The sequence below is a fragment of the Balaenoptera acutorostrata genome, chromosome 14, assembly GCF_949987535.1.
Source record: "Balaenoptera acutorostrata chromosome 14, mBalAcu1.1, whole genome shotgun sequence".
NCBI lineage: Eukaryota > Metazoa > Chordata > Mammalia > Artiodactyla > Balaenopteridae > Balaenoptera > Balaenoptera acutorostrata.
In genome coordinates, this window is record NC_080077.1 from 15,225,728 (window position 1) to 15,239,336 (window position 13,609).

At 44.1% G+C, this 13,609-nt stretch overlaps 1 protein-coding gene across 2 annotated transcripts in view; it reads right to left on the reverse strand.

Moving 5' to 3' along the window:
- AKAP12 (A-kinase anchoring protein 12) overlaps window positions 1-13,609 on the reverse strand; it is a 101,577-nt gene that overhangs the window by 16,355 nt on the left and 71,613 nt on the right. Inside the window, exon 1 of one of the 2 annotated variants that reach the window (XM_007196875.3) lies at window positions 8,780-9,152. The exons of the other annotated variant lie outside the window; for it this stretch is intronic. Coding sequence (XP_007196937.2) covers window positions 8,780-8,804 — 25 coding nt within the window. The 5' untranslated portion in view covers window positions 8,805-9,152. Of the gene's footprint in view, window positions 1-8,779; window positions 9,153-13,609 lie in introns of those variants that run through there. 2 annotated transcript variants of the gene reach the window in all.

The window sequence follows — 13,609 nt, forward strand, 5'->3', positions numbered from 1 at the left end:
ACTTCCCTGGTGGTGCAGTGGTTAAGAATCTGCCTGCCAATGCAGGAGACACGCATTCGATCCCTGGTCCGGGAAGATCCCACATGCCGCGGAGCAACTAAGCCCGTGCGCCACAACTACTGAGCCCACGAGCCCTAGAGCCTGTGCTCTGCAACAAGCGAAGCCACTGCACTGCAACAAAGAGTAGCCCCCGCTCGCTGCAACTAGAGAAAGTCCACGTGCAGCCACGAAGACCCAACTGGGCCGTAAATAAATAAATAAAAAAGAATCAATGGGTGCTAAATGGTGGAGGGGGGGAGTTGGGCTGGATACTTACATGCCTAATGGTCGAAAGGGTGGTGAAATCGGACAACAGCTCAACATCAACCTATGAGGGACAGATGGACATTGTGTACAATACATTGAGAAGGAAACAATGTCATCTGCGGCTAAGAATGCACAACCTAAATTCAATTACGAGAAAGCAAACACAAAATAAGGAATGTGGTAGAAATGGGAAGAGAACTATATGCTTTGAACATGCCAATATCTAAAAGACAAAGGTTATACAGATGTTCCAGATTAAAAGAGGCTAAACAGATTATGACGTAATACCTGACCTGAGGATGGATCTTGCAATGCAAGGGGAGAAGGCTAAAAAGGACCTTATTAGATAACTGACAAGATTGAAAAAAGAATGGTAGATTATAAAATAAGTATTGTGATAATGTAAATATCTGACATTGATAACGGTACTATGATTACAAAAGGAAATATCTCTATTCTTAGGAAATACACACTGAAGCATTTAGGAGTGAAGGACCATGAAGTACATAACCTATCCTCAGATGATTCAGAAAGCGTCACATCTCATGCCTACGTAAGACATAACAGGAACCTGTATGTTGGTTTTTTATTTTGTTTTGTTTTCCAACATAGAGCGAGAGAGTAAATAATGAAGCAAATGAGGCAAATGTTAAGATGTGAATCTAGGTGAAGAGTACATGATGTGTCTGTCCTGTACTATTTTTATTTTTGCTACTTCCTCTAAGTTTGAAGTTATTGTTTTAAACAATCAATCAGAAGAATGAACAAGTGCAGATGACTAATGAAAATATAGAGAACAACAAAAATGGAGAGGGTAATGATTCACCCTACCTGATTTTAGTGGCTCTTTGCCTCACATTATATACCATAAAACAAACGTTTTTTAAAATTTATTGATTTATTATTTATTTTTGACTGTGTTGGGTCTTCGTTTCTGTGCGAGGGCTTGCTTTCTCTAGTTACGGCAAGCGGGGGTCACTCTTCATTGCGGTGCGCGGGCCTCTCACTATCGCGGCCTCTCTTGTTGCGGAGCACAGGCTCCAGACGCGCAGGCTCAGTATTTGTGGCTCACGGGCTTAGTTGCTCCGCGGCATGTGGGATCTTCCCAGACCAGGGCTCGAACCCGTGTCCCCTGCATTGGCAGGCAGATTCTCAACCACTGCGCCACCAGGGAAACCCCAACAAATTTTTATCAATGAATTAAACAACAGAAAAACTCTTCCCCTACCCCTCAAAGAAGAGACAGAATTCAGGTAGAAAGGAAGAAGATTAAAGACCAGAAGTTCTAGAGACAGACTGGTGTTTAAATTTCAGCTGCACCACCTTCTAGCACTGGGCCCTTGGGCACATCTCTTGAAGTTTCTGTTCTTAGTGCCCTCACCTATAACATAGGTCCCCCTCCACTACTAGCAAAGGCTAGTTAGGAGGGTAAAACATCAGCTGGCAGTCTAGAATAAAAATAAAACAAAAGCCATTAGAATGGCTTTTTTTTTTTTTTTGCTTCACTGTTTTCCTCAGAACACAAATACTTCCTTTTAATTACTTTTTACCAATTCCAACGGTGATCTATATGAATTGTAGATGATTTAAAAATACAGAAAATTGGGAATAACATCCATAAAGACAATGTCCAGTGATAACGGCTATTAATATCTGTATTTTCTTCTGGATAAATTATCTAATACTCTTCAAAACTATGACATACTGGTTGCATAATTTATTTTTAATGTCCCCTTGCTTTTAGACAATTTATGTTGGTCCAATTTTTCATTATCACATTCACATGTATAAAGTCATTGTCCAAACCCGGGAAGGAGTTTTTGAACAGAAGAGGGCAGTCTTGAGCAGACTTCAGCTCTCCAGACCTGGCAGCCTTGAGACACTCCTAGACCTTCAGCACCACAAGACGCTGCAGAAACCCATCAATACGTAACGTTTAGGTGCTCTTTCAAATTCTGTGAAGTCATATCGCACCTGTTTTTACCTCTTTGACTCCCAGCATAAACACTTCAAGGGGGAAAATGGGCATTCTGAGTTAGCTCCCTATCTGCTCTCTTCTTCTTTATTTGCACCCAGATCTAGATCCTTTTCTCCGATTTTGGACCAAGTTAAGGTCACATGTAGATGAGCCCTACTTTCTGCCTGGAACTCCCTTCCTCCCCTTCCCTGCTTTCCCAGCCCAACTGTACACAGTACAGCAAAATCACCCCACATTTCCCAGGTTCTGGCTGAAGGCGGAGACTCCCAGACCATCATCCGTCCCACCCACGTTCCAGTTTGTGGTTAGCAGAAAGCTCTTTAAAGATGTTTCTATGAGCTGTCTGCATGCAGGTTCTAAGTGAGTTCAAAGATCTTAGCTTGGAGAGCAAACAGGAGGCTGTTAAACGCATAAAAGAACAGCTAAATAAATAAATATCAGTGTAAAAATATAACAGTACAGCTTATAATCCATGAAATTATAATCAACTTATCAAAAAAAAAAAAAAAAGAAAAAAGAACAGCCAAAAACTGTGGGGCGGCAGGGAGGAGCGGACCACGCCAGCAGGTTCAGCTGTTGGGAGTGGAAGAAGCAGGTGAGTGACAGGAAGTAGGTAAGAATGGTGGAGATGGCTTTCGGGGAAGACAGTCCAGTGTTCACCTGTTCGGACTTAGCATAGCAGAATCTACTCGCAGCCACACTTACAAGCATTTCACTAATACATTTACTTTTAAATGACTTCAAAACCTCCTCTGCTCTAATCTGACACATCAGCTCCCTATGGAATTGCTGTCTGCCTTAGATTTGTCCAGTTGGAAAGGAAGAGGAAAATCAAAAAGCTTGATCATCTAAGCGTCACTGATTTGGGGATGCACTTTCTTGGCATCCAAAAAGTCCTTCCACAGAATAACTGGTCTGATACAATGTATAATTATCCCTCATGCAGGGCTTTGAGTTATCCAGCCATTTTGCAGAACGCTGCCATTAATCCTGCAAGTTTCTCAAATACCCAGAAAGTCCAAACACAGTGCTCCCATATTCAGTGATGCTGCAGTTTACCTAGAAACTCCACGTTCTCGCCAGGCATCAAAGATGGCCAAAAGGTTGGGAAAGGGAGCCGGTCAATGTGTCAACTGGGAACGCTCTAGGGGGCAGGACCGGCAAATGCTTCATCTTCACGCAGTCCTACTCGTCACTGGTCCTCTCCCCACCCCACAGACACTTCAAAGGGCGAGGAAATACTACAGTCCTTGCAAGGGTCCCCACACTCATCGGCAGCACCCTAAACATAGTCTTACCTGGACACGTGATTTGTGTCAACATGGTTTTCCACTAAAACCGTCAGTGGCATCAACATCACGTAAGTCTTGCTTCGTAAATAAACATCAACATAGAAAGCAAATATTTCTAGTCCCTTTTTCTGGGAGAAGATTCTAGTCATACGCTTTTGTGAGTGAGTGTTACTATGTTGGAAACATTACTTGGAAAAGAAAAAGATGATTTAAAAATGACATAGGAAGTGCTTTCACTCACTTAATTGTCTGCATATGTCCCAGAAGGAGCCTCTTTAGGGTGGACATACAGCTTTATAGATGCAGAAAAGATAAAGGCGAGTGATGGGTGAAGTGATGGTGCAGCTTCTGAAGTTGTTTTATCAAAGACTTTGAATAAGCTTTTTGTTTGTCCTTATGTTTTTCTAAGACAAATGAAAGGTCTCCTTTTCTTTTCTTTTTTTTTTTCGCCACACTGCCGCTTGTGGGATCTTAGTTCCCCAACCAGGGATCGAACCCTGGCCCCTGGCAGTGGAAGTGCAGAGTCTTAACCACTGGACTGCCAGGGAAGTCCCGAAAGGTCTCCTTAAAGAAAAAAGTGTGGAAAGTGAAACGGAGAAGAAAAATGACAGCTGGTAGGACATACTTTCTGCCCCTATATTTTTACTTTTAAAAGTATAAACTATCCTCAGGTATTACATAATAGGAAAACTTATAGCATATCTGTAATAGTAATAACCTATGGGTTGTTTAATATTTTAAACAGCTTAACAAGCCCTTCCAAGACTAAAAAAACCTACAGAACATTAATGAAGTCAAATAAATGTGAAAATATACGAATAGTTATATCTTTAGTAATGTTGAAAGAAACCAAAACTTGAAAGCATTTCGTGGACAGAAATTCCACTTTGGAAGAGAACTGTCAAAGCTTTTCCTTTTTCGGTGTTATCGTCTACTAAACTATGTTTATCTGCAGATAAATGTCCAGTCAATCCCAATTTATAAAATCAAGCACAAGAGATCTATGAGTATGGGCGAATATACATTTTCCCTGTGAAAAATTTCATAATCCTCCACCTCCCAAGTCCCAAAGGGCCCATGATCACAAGAGGTTAAAGGTCCTGTACTGAATCCTGCGCTCTCCATGCAGACACCCTGCTCCCAAGCTCCACAAAAAGCATCCACCATTTGTGGGTCCAAAAGCTGCAAGATCAGCATTCTTTTCTCACTCTTCCAAATACTCAGAGATTAAGAGATAAAAGTATGACTTGTTTTCTTTTATTTTAGAGGTTTAAAAGAAAAAAAAAACTTTTAAGGAGCATGTCATATTATAGATTACAAAATGTTAAAGTTTTTATCCAAACTTAGATATATTTGTCAGATAAAATGTGCAATATTGTAAACAGCTATAACATTGATTTTTTTTTTTCGGTTTAGTATAACCCGCGCTCTCCATTCCCCACGCAAATCGGGGCTGCTTGCTGTGACATCTGGAACTGGTTAACTTTCCCCCATGATTTGCAGCATTGCCCTGAAATTTTTCCAGGAATTCTCCACATTCTAAATCCATCTCTGTATCTTACACACCCAACCAACTATTCTCATTCTAATGCTCATCAACCACGAAACCTCCAAGGGGAGATGTGTAACTGGGGTTGAAACTCAGAGAAGCAAAACCCCACACAGGAATGCATACAGGTGATGCTCATCATTGGCCCTGGCCTTGATAGTGGCGTTCAGTGGTCCCTTAGACACCTGGGCAGGCATGTAAAAATGTGGGCACCACGAAGTCAGTATCAGCATCCGTTACACAACGAGAAAGAGGTCCTTTACAAGCTACTCTACAGCTGTGCTTCTTAGTAGCTGTGGAACACCAAGAGAAACTTAGTTTTCATGATAAAAAGGGGTTAAAAAAACCACTTTTTGCAGGATTTTTGTGGGAAATCATGATAACGGCCACTCAGAGTGGGCACTCGGTACACGGCAGTTACTGGGCCAGAGTTGTGAGGGTATTAATTTCAGGTTTCACAAATCCCTTGGTAACTAGTCTGCCTGCATGGCAGAGAGAAGCAGCCATGTGGGGGGGGGGGATTTTTTCAATCTTGTAAAGTGATTTGCATAAAGAAGTGCATTATGAATCATCTAGAACTTTTGTGAATATTGGAGGATTCTTTCTTCCCAGTTTACTTTAGAGATAAAGAATACTGTTGCCCTAATTCCTCATGATAACTCTATATTTTGTCTCAATACTGTGTGTGACTTAGGGAAAACAGGAAAGATATTTTCCTAATTCAAAAAGGTGGTGTTTTTTTTGTTTTTTTTTGCTGGCATGCCACTGATACGTGGGTGGGGAAGGGATACCTCTTTCATCATCGTGTCCAATTACTTATTTTCTAGTTTTTAAACTAAGCTACTGCTAACATGATGTGAGGGAAAGACTTCAGGAAAGGCAACAGAATGTGATGTGAATAATCAATCATCTCCTACTTGAAGGTCTGCTGTATTCACTTCAGGGGATTGTGTGCACAGGGTCTGAGGAGGGGAGAATAATGGTCAGCTTTCCCCTGCTTTACAAAATGAAAACTCATTCCTAAGCAGTTCTACAAAAATGTCATCAATCCTGCTCCCTTCCTATGAATTGTGAAACTGAAACACATTCTCACATAAGGCAGTCCTACTAAAGCAGCCGAGAATAACTTTCTCCTACATTATTTATTTATTTATTTAAAAAAAATTTTTTTTTAATTTATTTAGGCTACGCTGGATCTTAGTTACCGCATGCGGGATCTTTAGTTGTGGCATGCAGGCTCTTAGTTGCAGCATGGGGGGATCTAGTTCCCCGACCAGGGATGGAACCCAGGCCCCCTGCATTGGCAGCGCGGGGTCTTAACCACTGAACCATCAGGGAAGTCCCTCTCCTACATTATTTAAATGAGCAATCCCAAAGTTACAAAAAATCTTTGCTATTCAATTAATCCTGAATGCCAATTTTAAAAGCCTTCATTGCTTTTCAAGATTCTGACCAGTTAAAGACCATTGATTGTAAATCTTCCTCATCAGAATAACTTGCAGAAGAAAAAAAAAAAAAAAGACGGTTGAAACTCCTTTTTAATTTTTACTCCTTCCATTATGAAATGCTTATTTGCGATAAACTTTTTGGAGTTTAAGATTTTCTGCACACTTTCTTTTTACCAGGAAAAAACAACATTTTGCCACATCCTTCATATCAACATTGTAATAAAAGTAAAACTCAGAAAGCAATTGATCCAATTATTTAAAGTTGCCTTAAAAATTAGACAGCCCTTGCAACTGTTTCCATTCATTTAGCATCCCATTAGGATTATCTGAACCAATTTTTTTAAAGCCCCCAAGTATCCCAAGTTTGTTAACTCAACTTCTGCTTAAAAAGGCCCACCTTCCTTTCCCATAAGAAACTGAGCATGTGATAAACTCATCAAATAGTGAATATAATAAAGATCATACTGTACACAAAAAGCACCCAGAAAAAGTCATGATCATAGAAGCCCCACCCCCAGCTGTGACACCCCACAAACCACACTCCCAGGCAGGCTCTCTCAGGGTTGAGCATTTATATGTCTCATTCATAGAAAAATTAATGATCTGGGAAAAAAAATGAATTTTGTGTTTTTAATTTTTAAGTTTTGTGTAGTCTAATAATACTTTCTAGGTATCATGTAAATTTTCACGCTACGTACAGGGTAGAAAGGCAAGTCGAGTTAACTTGGGGAAGGAATTTTAAGGAAATTTCAAAGTAAACAAGCTTATCTATAGGAAGTGAGAGATACGGAGAAAAATTTCAAGTCCTAGAAATTCTATACTGCACTTTTTGGAGAACAAAGATCTCAAATATTCAGAGAAGAGCTGGTCTTATAAACCTAAATTAGCAAATGGAGTTTAATTTTGATGAGGGCAAAAGGCAGAAAGGAGGAGAAAACAGGCAGGTTCCTAAGGATTCAGGCTGCAGTACATTAGCATTAGAAGATCAAATGACAAGCAAGAGGAGCTCTGAGTACATTCCACAAGTTTGATACCTGTAACTAATTTGCTGGAGGTAGATATTAAATATTATCATTCACACTCAACAGCCAGATTTCTAGAAAGCAAGCTTAAGATCCTACATTTTTATTATTCACTGCCCAAATACTGTAGCCTGTTAGTCACCAATTTTACAGTAACTATGGCTTTATTAAAACCACCACACAGGCCTTTCTCACCTTCTGAGATGGGCCACACTCTGTCCTGTAGAGTGTGTTTCCCTCTGAATAAATCCGCTTCGTGCCTATCACTTTGTCTCTCACTGGATTCCTTCTGCGATGAGACATCAAGAACCTGAGCTTCATTAAGCCCTGACACCAGGCAAGACTCCAGCCTCCATGACCTTCCCTGAGTTCCAACGGGTGGATTCGAACAGTTGCTAATCAAGGAAGGAGCAGCCAAGAAACCATCTGAGGCAAGATTGAAGGGACCAGAGAAGCTCCTCAAGATTAGGAGAAAGACGGACCACCTGAGACCCTGCACACACCCTAATCTTGTCAGCAACCCCGCCCCTAAAGTATCCTTATAAAGCTCCTCATCAAATTCTGTGTCCCACGTTGGGACACAGTTTTTCAAGGCAAGACCTGCTGTGTCCCCTTTTGCCTGGCAAAGCAATAAAGCTATCCCTTTCTACTTCACCACCCCCCCCAAAAAAAACCCACCACACAAACCAGAGCTAATATTTTCATCCCCTAAATGGCCAAGTGTACCTTCATTGCCAGTTCCTAATAAGCAGGTCAAAATGTCAAATACTGCAATTTCTCAACAACAGGAATTTACCTTTTTTTAATGACTATAGCAAGCAATTAGGCTTTCACAACCTATTTTCAAATTCACCCCAATCTAACATGCATCTGTTGGGGTGGGGTTGTCGTTCCCCTCCACCAGGGGAAGAGGTGCAACCCCTCACAAAATGCATTCCAGGTCTCCCTTGGGCCCGGGTCAGGAAGATTCCTGCAGAGGCAAAAAGAAAACGTTGGGTTTGCTTGGTGCCTGCTGAGCCGAAAAGAGAACGATCTTCTGATCAAAAAGTCAGCACAGTGAGAGCGTTAAATGCCCATCAGGATGTCCAGCCGCTGCCCTGCGGCCCCCGACCCGCCCATGTCCAAATGCAGGTTCCTCCACCTGCCACGGAGGCAGGACACAGCTGACCCGGCTTCCGCCTTACCTGTGATGGCGATGATCCCCAGCATCTTGGACGGCGCACCTCCGAGCGGGGAGAGCGGCCGCCCTCGGCCTCTTCGGGCGGTTGGCTGGAGCCGCACGGGGTCTTGCCGGCGCCCCGCCCCCCGCCCCCCCGGCCGTCTACGCTGTGATCGGAAAGAACGAAGCGCCAGGCCCCTCGGAAGATCAGGGAGAGCCAGAGGTGCCTGCGGAGCTGCAGCCAGAAGCGGACGGAGGCTGCGTTTCCCTGGCTAATTATGCGAGGACCCACCCACCCATCCGGGCCGGCGGGCTGGGGGCCCGGGGCTGGGCTCGGCGCTCTCCAGTCATGTGTTTCGCTTTAAAGGAGAGGAGCCCTCCCCGTAGCTGGCCTCCGTTCGTGGTCAGTAAGGCTCTGCAGAGACACCCAGGGAGGGTTTCCGAGTTGCTGGGATGAATAAGACCAGAGTCAGCGGCATTTTATCTAAACCGTTACTTCATTCCTGGCACCGATTTACTTCTCTCTTAGCTCTTAATATTACTTAAAGGAAATAACCACACAGATATTAAATTCCACTGCCATTTAAAAAAAAGACTGTGTTCTGTACCCTTATGCTTGTTTAGAGGCTGATGAGGTGCAAAAATGCTGTTTCCTTTTTAGCACCTATAGCATTTTATATTTTCACCATCTGCTTCTCACACAGGCACACACTCTGCACTGATCTGGGGTTGGCAACCCTCAGCTGTCCTGTTTCCTGAACTCTCTGAGAAGGGCTGTTATAAGGCGAACATGTGTCTTCAACACTTGGTCCAGGCAACTTTTTCGAAGTCCGAGTACTAGAGCCTTATGTCTGTTCCCCGCCCCCCGCCAAGCCATGGTAGAAGTTAGTTAAACTTTCAGATCAAACTATGCCGTATTCCAATTTAGAAACACTATGGCATCTCTAACATACAGGCACACAGCATGAAAATCAGTCAGAGCCGACATTTAAAGTTAAGAAATTTTCGAGCAGCCCTAAATTTGTAAAATCTTTTTTTCACTGAAACTTCAGATTTGTTCTATATAAAGACACAGGATAAGTGAAAAGTTGGGGGGGTTCTTACGATTTTGACACACTATTTCCATTTAGGCCCTCCTGGGTTTGTTTCTTTTTTCATCCTTTTTATCACTTCATGCCTTGACTGTCTGACCCCATTAGCACAGGCTCTCCCCCTAAGTAAACACAAGAAAGGTTTTACTATTGCTTCTTTTCTTCAGGCAGTGAAGATTTTGTTCATCATTGCTCGGGGGCAGGGAGGAAGGTGGGGGGCTTGGAGTGGACCAGAGTGGGCACAGGAAAGAGGAGGGGGGAGGGGAACAGAATTATCAAGAAAGGCTAATAAGGGCTTCCCTGGTGGCGCAGTGGTTAAGAATCCGCCTGCCAATGCAGGGGACACGGGTTCGAGCCCTGGTCTGGGAAGATCCCACATGCCGTGGAGCAACAAAGCCCGTGCGCCACAACTACTGAGCCTGCACTCTAGAGCCCGCGAGCCACACTATTGAAGCCAGCTCGCCTAGAGCCCCCTGCTCCGCAATAAGAGAAGCCACCGCAATGAGAAGCCTAAGCACCGCAACGAAGAGTAGTCCCCACTTGCTGCAACTAGAGAAGGCCCGCGAGCAGCAATGAAGACCCAACGCGGCCAAGAATTTAAAAAAAAAGAAAAGAAAAGAAAAGAAAATGCTAATGAGGACAGACGTGTTGGCTGGCATGGCACGTAGTTGCTCCCTCTGGCCACCAGGGGGCGCTACGCACCCTATCAGGCCTACACCGAGCAAGGTTAAGGCGGCACCGTTGCTGGCAACCAGACCTTGTTACAGAAATCAGCTTCAGCCTCCATAGATTGGATTTCCCTCATGTTCCGGCGAACACCCAGCCTGGCCATACGTCCAAGTGGGAACAGGGAGTGATGTGCCTTGTCCTGAGGCCTGGGAGCTGATTCCCAGAGTGAGCCACTTAGCAGTTTCCTAACCTTTATCTTCCCTAGCAGAGTCTTCACTTTGGTTCACAAATTGCTTCAATTACAGTGAGGGTCTGGTGTGTGTGAAACGTTGCTGGAGCTAATGGCCCCTGTGCAGTCCATAGAGTTAAGGGGTCCGGGCAGCTCCACATTCCTCTCTTCCGCCACCTCACCCCCAACCCTCGAGAGCCCTAGCTGTGCGAATCATGGATAAAGCCGACCCTGAAGGCTGCATTTAATGTAGACCACTCTACATTAAATGAGTGGTCTACAGCCTTCCCAAGCGTGTGTATCGGCCTGGGCTACCTCCAGGATCTGACCTCCCAGCTCTGCATCATTTCTCAGCACCAGCAGTTGGGGACCGCAGATGGCTATCATCCGGTGCCACCTCAAATACACATATTCAAGCTCTCGGTGCATCTGTTGATTCTCACCTTGCTTGGCTGTGTCACCGGCTCCTTTCCTTTCTAAAAGTCCAAATTCTAACAATAGGACAAGCATCAGCTGTTCGCCTGAGCTGAATGGAAGAAACATCACTAGTTACAAATGCAAGGTCCAGGGCTTCCCTGGTGGCGCAGTGGTTGAGAGTCTGCCTGCCAATGCAGGGGACACGGGTTCGAGCCCTAGTCTGGGAAGATCCCACATGCCGCGGAGCAGCTGGGCCCGTGAGCCACAATTACTGAGCCTGCGCGTCTGGAGCCTGTGCTCCGCAGCAAGAGAGGCGGCGATAGTGAGAGGCCCGCGCACCGCGGTGAGGGGTGGCCCCCGCTTGCCGCAACTAGGGAGGGCCCTCGCACAGAGACGAAGACCCAACACAGCCATAAATAAATAAAAATTTAAAAAAAAAACACCAGGAGGCAGAGCAAGGGATCACGTGGCAAGTTGTTTCCTCTCTTAGCAGACAGTCCTCCTTTGACCTCCATCCACCTTGAAGACTAATCAAGGACAGGGCAGGTGGTACGGCTGCCCGATAAGCCGCTGTGTGTCTTGGATTTACAAAGAAAGGTCATCAGGATAAAAGCTGGAGTAAAGATCAGACTTCAGGTCAGTGTACAATGCAGGCAACTTTCTTTGGTTACTACTTTCATTCCCTGTTTGCTTGTTTTTGTTACATCAGAATTTTTAGAGGAAGACGTCATCACCAAAGCAAAAATGATGGGGAAATGTTTACCAATATCATAAATGGGTGGATGACAAAAAAGTGTTTTCCCAAAACTTCATGGTTCATTCAACAAATATTTACCAAGTTCTTGCTCCACGTTAATTATGCTAAGCCCCTAGGGATACAATTGGATACCGTCCTTGACACCTCGGGGAGCTCAGTCTTGGGTGGTAGACACACCCAAAGGAAGAAGTAGGCACGCTCCAGTTTAACCCACCTCAGGTAACATCTCTGCTAGCCTCTGAAAGGATGGGGGATGCGAGGGGATAGCCCTACCTGAGGCCCAGAGGAAGGCAGTCCCATAGAGGGAACAGCATGTGGAAAGGCATGCCGGAACACAACATTTAGGGAATATAAGTGAGTTCTTTATAGCTACAGGCTCAGAGTCTACTTGGGGAGACCAGGAGAAGGGAGGGACAGAGGTGATAACTGGAAATGAGACAAGAAAGATTACATTGGAGGCCAGGTTATGAAGGGCTTTGAATGACATCTTAAGAACTTTGTAACAAATAACCCAGTTTAAAAATGGATCAGGAATTCCTCAGCGGTCCAGTGGTTAGGACTCAGCGCTTTTACTGCCATGGCCCGGGTTCAATTCCTGGTCAGGGAACTAAGATCCCACAAGCTGTGCGGCATGGTCAGAAAAAGAAAGGATGAAGGATCTGAGTAGACGTTCCTCTAAGGCAGATAACACAAATGGCTGAGGAGCACGTGAAAAGATGCGCAACATCGTGAGCCATTAGGAAAATGCAAATCAAACCCCACGATGAGATATCAGTTCACACTCACTAGGATGGCTGTAATCAAAAAGACAGACAATATAACAAAGAAAGGAGAAACTGGACCCTCATACGTTGGTACTGGGAATGTAAAAGGTGCAGCTGCTTTGGAAAACAGTCTGGCGATTCCTCAAAATGTTAAACATAGATTTACCGTATGACCCAGCAATTCCACTCCTAGATATATACCCAAGAAAAGTGAAAACCTACGTCCACACAAAAACTTGTACAAGAATATTGGTAGCAGCATTATTCATAGCAGGCATAAAAGTAGAAGCAACCCAAATGTCCATCAACTGATGCATGGAAGAATAAAATCTGGTTTATCTTTCCAATGGAACATTATTCAGTAACAAAAAGAAATGAACTACTTATACAGGTTATAACATGGAGAACCACTGAAAAAATATTGCTAAGTGAAAGAAGCTAGTCACAAAAGAGCACACAGTGACATATTATTTAATTCCATTAGGAACAGGCAAATCGATAAAGACATAGAGTGCACTAGCGGTTACTCAGAACCGAAGAGCTGGAAAGACTGCTAACAGGTAAGGGGGTTCTTTATGAGGAAATGAAAATGTGCTAAAATTGATTGTGGTGATGGTGGTACAATTCTGTGAATATACTATAAACCACTGACATGTATACTTTTTTTTTTTTTTTTTTTGGCTGCACTGGGTCTTCATTGCTGCATGCAGGCTTTTTCTAGTTGCGGCGAGCGAGGGTTACTCTTCGATGCGGTGCGCGGGCTTCTCATTGTGGTGGCTTCTCTTGTTGTGAAGCACGGGCTCTAGGTGCTCAGGCATCAGTAGTTGTGACACGTGGGCTCAACAGTTGTGGCTTGCAGGCTCAGTAGTTGTGGCGCACGGGCTTAGTTGCTCCACGGCATGTGGGATCTTCCCGGACCAGGGCTCGA